Below are 8,282 nucleotides of genomic sequence, written 5' to 3'. Positions count from 1 at the left end.
TATATTCGCTCCAAGGTCGGTTTACGCTTTTACTCTTCTGCCCTTAAGCCGTCATAGCATAAAATGGAGATATTCCATTTTTTTCGATCTTCGTGTTATCCTCAAAATTCTGTATTTATCCGCGGAAACCTGACATTTATCATTCCTTGCGCGCCAAGAGTAAATCGTGCTACGGTTTACGGGCTTTTGGTTAAGAAATCGTAGAATGGGCCTCGAGTCGTGTTTTAGGTCCCTTTGGGCCGTCTTCCGACTCGAAGCGTTTACTGCTACTTCTTTCGATAAAGAACGAACTTTCCGCGGTTTTACCCGCAAAGTTTGATCGATGATTTAGAATGGCAGAAAACATGAACCGAGTTCGCTACGGTCTTAGGGAGATAGCATCGAAGGATAGACGAGAATGCATGGACTGGTGTCGTATCGATGTTTCGGAAGAGCTCGGTCGCTACGTAGCGACCGAGCGGGACGAACGCTCGGTCGCTACGTAGCGACCGAGCTTTGGCTCGAGCTCGGTCGCTACATAGCGACCAAGCGGGACGGACCGAGCTCGGTCGCTAAGTAGCGACAGAGCGGGACGCGTTTAGTCGCTGCGTAACGACCTTTTTCGAGCTCTCGTCGGACGTCTCGTTTTTCCTCCGCAAAGCTTTTCGTAAGAAAGAATCTATTTCGAAAAAGTATTTATTAGAGAAATTCTCATTTTCTTCCACGGACGTTTGGAATGTTAACTTCGTCGTAACCGTTTTTGACCCCAACAATTTCCATCAATAAAGATTAGAAGATCGTCGCGAACCTTAAGTGAGAGCTTGGATCTTGTACATTTTTCATGGTATCCAAAGAGTCCAGATTCAGCCGCTTTATCCAATAAACATAATCCATGTTCGTTTTAAAGACGCCGCTAGTGGTGACTGTGGCCAACAATTACCCTATGAAAAAAGAAAAATCAGAGTTTTAAAGAAGCCACCAGTCGCAAGCTGATAATCGCAAGGAAGGAAGCTGGAGTTGCCGTTGTCGCTGATATTTTCAGCGTTTTCCTTACTGACTTTTATTTGCCACAGCGTCTAAGTAAACAAAACAGATTTATCTTGACTGTGCTGTGCTCGCCCTAACCATAGCTCGCTTGCCACCGCGTTGGTAAAACGAACAGGCGTATAATCTATTCTAAAATTTATAGTGTTTGGATTCAAGAGCCGACATGATTTTCCACATGGTATGCGTATTAAGCTTTTTAGGTGGGCACATTAGATGGGATGCTTTTGTCCTTGTGATTTTTTTTTTTAATCTTGTCAGCTTTTGTCCACGTGCTTAGTTGATGTAAAGTCAGTACCTATCTCTTTCAATGAATGAGACGACTAAGTCGAAACGATTTTGGTTCTGCACATAAATCAATTTATTTGCAACGTGTCTATTTATTATTTCGGGCAGCGTGACTATTTTAAGATCACATTTATACAAAACCTAAACTTAATAAATTCTGATGATCCTGAGTTTGGCCATAAGCCCTACTCATCGACGGGACACATTTTGCTGGAGTTACACGAAGAATGGACAATACACTGTTAAGTCGGGATATTGGGTTGCTACAAACTTGATGAGAGATGAGGAGGACTTAGAAATTCTACAACCCAGCATTACAAAACTTCAAGCCTTTGCTTGGAAGGTGAATGCGCCACAAAAGATATGTCATCTTATATGGCAATTAATATCTGGACAGGTGGCTGTAACAAGGAATCTGGTAAGACGTAATATGCGCTGCGACAATTACTGCCCAAGATGTGGAGCACCAGAAGAGACTGTTACTCATGCTATCTTCGAGTGCCCTCCGGCCTTACAAGCATGGGTGTTATCATCAACCCCGACGAGTGCTGAAATCTTTCCGATACCAAGTATTTATGCTAATATGGATTTTCTTTTTTGGAGAAAGAATAGTATTCTGGAGCCCGAGGATGATAGAGATCCTTATCCTTGGATAATTTGGTATATCTGGAAAGCTAGGAATGATAAACTGTTTCGAGGTATAGACAGAGATCCATTGGAGCTAGTTAGGTATGCAGAGGGAGAGTGTCAAGCGTGGTATAATGCAAGAGAAAATGTACCAAATCTGCCAAATGTACAGAATAATGAAGAAACACAAGTCTTAAGCTTGAGTAATATTTGTATGGTGGATGGTTCATGGACCTCCACAGCGCAGTTTAGTGGAATGGGATGGGTTTGGAAAGATACTTTGGGAAAGATACAGCTCATGGGGTCAAGGAATCTGCGGAGGCGGGAGACAGCACTACATTCGGAGCTGGAGGCGCTAAAGTGGGCCATGGAGAGTATGCTACAACACTCGACCTGTCAGAGGTTTGGGACGGACTGCAAGGACCTGATTGCAATGATAGAGCAGCCACAAGATTGGCCCAACTTCTCAACTGAGTTGGAAATCGTTCAAACTCTTCGGTTATGTTTTCCGGACTTCAAGATAAGCTACGTTCCAAGGACGCAGAATGAGATTGCGGATTCGTTAGCTAGGAATGCACGTTCTTTTCATAGATCCTTATGTTTTATTGGTTGTTCTATTCCGGTCTGGCTTCCCAGACCACCTCAAGTTTGAGTAATAGAATAGCCGTTTGCCGTTAAAAAAAAAAAAAAAAACTTAATAAATTCGACCCAAGTTCCCATATTTTCTAACCAGAAACAAGATGAAGAGTACTGAAGCTCCATTACTGGTGAAGAACAAACAACAATCAGAAGAAGAAGAGAGAGAGAGGATAAGATGGGAGAAGATGAAGAAAGTTGCTTCAATGGCTGCTCCAATGGTCGCCGTGAACATGTCTCAGTTTCTTCTTCAAGCAACTTCTACGATGATTGTCGGTCACCGGAACGAACTCTCCCTTGCCGGAATCGCTCTTGGAAGCTCATTTGCTAACGTCACCGGCTTTGGTATCCTCGTAAGTAAATTCTTTATTTTATTTTTATTGTGACTTTCTAATCATTTTATTTGTATACAACAGTTTGGTCTTTCAGGTGCATTGGAAACACTATGTGGCCAAGCATTTGGAGCAGAACAATATCAGAATCTTGGACCCTACACTTTCACGTCAATGGTTTATCTCTTGATTATCGCTTTTCCGATTTCGATTCTTTGGATATTCATGAACCAGATCTTGATTCTTCTTCACCAAGACCCTCAAGTAGCTGAGTTAGCATCTGTTTACTGCCTCTGGCTCATACCGGCATTATTCGGTTACTCGGTTCTCGAGTCGCTGGTTCGATACTTTCAGTCACAAAGCTTGATATTTCCTATGGTGTTGAGCTCTCTAGCTACTCTCTCTTTCCATGTTCCTCTCTGTTGGCTAATGGTTCACAGATTTGAGTTTGGAGTCAAAGGAGCGGCTGTGTCTATCGGTATATCCTACTGGCTTAACGCGGTTTTCCTTTGGGTTTACATGAAACGCTCTCAAACGTGCTTGAAAACGCGGATTTATATGTCCAAGGATGCGTTTCTTCACACGAAAATCTTCTTTCAATTTGCGGTTCCTTCTGCGATGATGTGTTGGTAAGTCTGTAAATCTAGTGGTCATCAGTGACTATGTTGGTCTGAGTTTTGGGTTTGAGATCTTTGATTAGTATATTCGATGGATCTTTCTGTGTTTTTTCTTTTTCAATACAACCCTATTCGGTTTGAGATCTTTGATTTAACACGTGTTTTTGTTTCCTTCACTAGCCTTGAGTGGTTAGCTTTCGAGGTGATAACTTTGCTCTCCGGTCTTCTTCCCAACTCAAAGCTCGAAACTTCGGTTATCTCGATTTGGTAGTGCTTCATATATATATATATATATATATATATATATATATTGATTTATTATTTTACCAAAAAAAGACATATTTATTGATTTATATACTATTCTACCAACAATTTTTTCATTTTCTGAGCCTTGAGTTTTGGATTTGAACAGTCTCACGACCTCTACTTTGCACTACAATTTGGTAAATGGAATCGGTGATGCTGCGAGGTTTGTTATTTTTTTACTTTAATTCTCAAATCCTGAATTCCAAAATGGCAATTGTTTCTTATTTTCGTTACTGGTTAGTACCAATGTGGCGAATGAGCTAGGAGCTGGGAACCCACGAGGGGCTCATGATTCTGCTTCAGCCGCGGTTATAATTGCAGCTGTTGAATCAGTCATTGTGAGCTCTACTCTCTTGTTATCTCGGAATGTATGGCCTTATGCTTACAGCAATGTGGAGGAAGTAACTCGCTATGTGACCAAGATGACTCCCATTCTTTGCATTTCAATCCTCATGGACAGCTTCGTGATCGTCCTCTCCGGTTAGCCTTTCTTAACCATCCTCTTCTGATCAGGAACAGTCATTTTAGATTTTCGTGATTATCAAACGAATATGTTTTTTTCAGGGATTGTGAGAGGAACAGGGTGGCAGAAAATTGGGGCTTATGTGAACATAGCTTCATATTATATCATTGGTATTCCTATTGGACTTCTATTGTGTTTTCATCTTCACTTCAATGGGAAAGGACTCTGGGCTGGTTTAGTCTCAGGATCAACACTACAAACTCTAATCCTCTTTCTTGTTGTTGGGTTCACCAATTGGACCAAAGAGGTGATTAAAACTGTGTAAATTTCTTTATTTTTTTTGTATTTAATCATTTGTTATATATCTTAAACATTTGACCTGATATTTGTTCTACTTATTTGGGAAATCTTGCAGGCAAACAAAGCTAGGGAGAGAATACTTGATGAGAAAGTAAGGAGAGATGACTCATTTGTTAATTGAAGAAGAGTTTGTAGGGAATGCTATGAGTGAACATTGACTGCCCGTTGAATGAACTTGTTCTAGAAACTTCAACGGTCATGCAATTAATTTAGTTTTGTCTACACTCAATCTAAAAGGATGTTTAATATGAATCCCATGTTGAAATTGTATGGGACCTAAAATAAGTTTTGCGGGGATTGTAAGTTATTTTGAGATTTAATTATATATTTTTATATGATGTCAGAGCTTTGTTCAAACACTCGGACGCCTAACCGCGTACTAGGAGCTTGACTGTGGCGAAGAGGTGCAATTCGAATGAATAAAAAAAAAGATTTTTATATATATACTACCTATGACCATTTGTACAAATAACAACAATATTTAATCAAAGAGAGTTTTTATCTTGAAAGGGAAAAACAATTTGACCAAGAGAAAAGACAAAATCAAATTTGAATACTTTCTTCAAGAAAGATAATTGAGATGATCACAGGAGTTAATGTGAGTAGGTGATTGTAGTGGCCGACAACCCTTGTTCAAAAACGCGGGCGCCTAGCCGCCTAGGCGCCCGCCTAGTCGCTACTCGGACCACGACCGCTGCATTTTGACCAAATCGGTCAATAAAATCGGACACCAGTTAGTCGGCCCAAAAACAGACTAGTCGGCCCAATAAAGCGACTAATCGGCCCAAAAACAGACTAATCGGTCCAAAATTTTATTTAATAAAACTATTTTTGGGCTTTACTTGAAGCCCAATATCTTAGCAAACACATTTCATGTAGAGGACATATATATAGAGTCGCATTTCTTTTCCTTTTTTTGGGTAACCGATGTGGGACTCTCGTGCCTTAACATTATAATGCGAAAATAAATATATTACACCGATGGGGTATCGAACTCAGGTTGCCCAGCATGATAGAAGTGGTCTTGACCACTTGGAGACGTCAATTGTTTGACATTCTACGCATATGTCAGTATATATACTTATAATAAAAGTACAAAAACTAATCTCTAATTAATTCCTTATTTGTTGTCTAGACCTGTTTATATACATGTATATTTTTAAAAATCGATTTTATTAAAGTTAGTTATTAATATAAATTTGAGTGTATATAAATTATCACATTATAATGTTATTTAAGTTATATATTTAATTTTACTTATTAAATTAAACAAAAAATATTAAAAACTAGGCCCCGCGTATATCCCGCTTAATCCCCGATTTTTCGGTAACTCGCTAGGCCCGAAGTTGCCGTCCGACTAGCGCCTAGCGTAGTTTCGAACAGGGCCGACAACACGTGGGATAATTTCCCAATGGAAAACGTCTATAATTGGAGGTAAAAAAAAAAAAGGGTGTTTTTCAAAACCAACCCACTTTTTCAAATCAAATCCAAAACTAACATTTTTTTTGTCCATCAATATAATTTTCATACTATCCCTATGTTTTTGAATTATTCACAAAACTACTATTTTTATTTAATTTTTTATTAATTTAAAATTAACAAAAAACTACATACACCCTAACTATTTCTTTTTATTTACAAAAATGCCATCATCATCAATTTTTCCAACTACCATGAACCACCATTTTTGAGCTCTAAAGCTCTAGAATTCAATTTTCAACCACTTTTTTTCTCATTCTAACCCAAAAAATTTCATTTCCTCTTATCTCCTCTACATTTCCATCTAAAAATTTTCATAACTTTCAATTTCACAATTATAAACTTCATATTTTCGAGTTTCTTCATTAGTGAATCGTTAAAGATGCTTCTTTTTGCTCATACTCGGAGTTTGGATGATTGAAAAGGTTGAAAACGAACTTTACACAGGAAAAAGGTAACTATTTATATGGTTGCCGTTCTTTTCCAGATATGTGTCGCGACGGTAGACTGTTTTGTATGTCTACGCCTCCGTGTAGACTTATGATGCAGTCTATTTGTCAACGCACGGATTAGTTTTGCAATTGACCAAACAAAATTTTTTTCTAACGCAAACTTCCCGAGTAGTCTCTGTCTTTACCTTTGACAATAAAAGTAAAACTTTCGGTAGACTTACTCAGACGTCTACCTAAAAAAGGTTAGTTTTTCATTTGACAGAACTTTTGACTTTTCAAAATAGACTTCAACGGAAGTTTACAAAATGTAGACTGCCAACGAATTCTATAAAAGGTCAGTTTTGTATTTGACCAAAACTTTGACTTCGTTGAATAGGTTAGTTTTGTATTTGACCCAAAAGTTTAAAAAGCAATAAAAAATTTATTAAATTGTAGAGTTCATATGCAGTCTTCTTATCTAAGAAAAAAAATGTAGACTGCGTATAAAGTCTACCTTTTTATTTTGGTCAAATGCAAAACCAACCCGTCGTATTTGATAGTAGACTTCACAAGAAGTCTACACACCCGTAGACGTTCATTTCAATCTACTGATTGAAAGTAAAACTTGGTCAATTGCAAAACTTACATATTTCAAAAAAATTCAAACATGTAGACTGCATATAAAGTCTAGTTCTGAAGGTCAAATCTTGGATAATTCTGGTCAACTGCAAAAACTAACATTTTTAAATTGTAGACTGAAATGAAAGTCTACATGTACAAAATCACAAATTTTTTTCAATTATAGAAAGCAACACGTGAAAAGGCCAATTGCAAAAAACAACCCAAAGCTGAGACTTATTTGACAGTCTACGTCTGTAAACTGAAAAGAACGTCTACATCTCCAGAGACTGAATATTAAGTCTGTACAGAAAAATCTATAAAATTGGAATTTGTGTATTATTCATTAAATTTTTTCTAGTTTTTTTTGTTTGACAGTGTGTGTTAGTTAATCCTAATGGGGTTGAGTGATTTTGAAAAGAATTTTTTTTTATAATTATAAAGGTATAATTCATTTAATTTGACAATGTTGTTAGCTAATAATTGTAGACGTATTTGTAAGTCTTCGTTTATAGTTTTATGAAACATGAAATATTTCTTTGCTGATTATGTAAACCTGTATTTTTTTGCAGGAAATGGCTCAGGTACCTGTTGTATACGGAGAATGGGTGGTGAAAGGCTCTTTGTGGGAGTTTGTGGTCAATAATCGGAAAGGAGGGAGAATGTTTCTTGTGTCGGATGGTTGTACACATGGTGAACTTCATGAAATGGCACTAGAAGATTATGGTCTGGACAAGAAAATCGAGAAGGTGGAGCTAACATATTCCTTACCAGACGTCATTTTACAGCAAATGACTCCGGATACTCCTCCTATGCATGTCATGAATGATAGACAAGTGCGGAACTTGATCGAGTTGGCTAAGACATACTTTGTACGCCTTTGTGTATCAAGCCAGAGCCAAGTAGAAGCTGGAGTTGATGATGATGCAGATGTGTCTGATGGTGATGATAGTAATTTTGCCGATGAAGATACTGGTCAAGATATTGATTCAGAGTTTGGATGAAGATAGTAACGATGCTGATGATGTTCAAGCAACTGCTGATGATGTTCAAGCAACTGCTGATTTTGCTGTTGATGTTGACGATAGTGTAAACTACAGTG

The 8,282-nt window shown here is 38.0% G+C and overlaps 1 protein-coding gene across 1 annotated transcript; it reads left to right on the top strand.

Moving 5' to 3' along the window:
- The first annotated feature begins 1,741 nt into the window (after positions 1–1,741).
- Positions 1,742–4,988, top strand: LOC103844374 (protein DETOXIFICATION 9). Its single transcript, XM_009121173.3, has 8 exons — positions 1,742–2,499; positions 2,672–2,927; positions 2,991–3,535; positions 3,704–3,790; positions 3,936–3,992; positions 4,071–4,309; positions 4,394–4,599; positions 4,708–4,988. Exons 1-8 carry the CDS (start codon positions 1,742–1,744, stop codon positions 4,771–4,773), a joined length of 2,214 nt encoding a protein of 737 aa, XP_009119421.2. The 3' UTR covers positions 4,774–4,988.
- The last annotated feature ends 3,294 nt before the right edge of the window (positions 4,989–8,282 follow it).

The sequence above is a fragment of the Brassica rapa genome, chromosome A06 (genome assembly GCF_000309985.2).
Source record: "Brassica rapa cultivar Chiifu-401-42 chromosome A06, CAAS_Brap_v3.01, whole genome shotgun sequence".
Lineage (NCBI taxonomy): Eukaryota > Viridiplantae > Streptophyta > Magnoliopsida > Brassicales > Brassicaceae > Brassica > Brassica rapa.
The sequence above is the reverse complement of the archived record's forward strand: the minus strand, read 5'-3'. Positions and strand labels throughout refer to the sequence as shown.

What these genes read in the sequence shown, in the direction of transcription:
- LOC103844374 (XM_009121173.3), top strand. Translation starts at nt 1,742, where the DNA reads ATGCGCTGCGACAATTACTGCCCAAGATGTGGAGCACCAGAAGAGACT. An exon ending in ACTTCGGTTATCTCGATTTG is followed by an intron (nt 3,791 to 3,935) that starts GTAGTGCTTCAT and finishes GGATTTGAACAG; the next exon opens with TCTCACGACCTCTACTTTGC. An exon ending in GGAATCGGTGATGCTGCGAG is followed by an intron (nt 3,993 to 4,070) that starts GTTTGTTATTTT and finishes GTTACTGGTTAG; the next exon opens with TACCAATGTGGCGAATGAGC.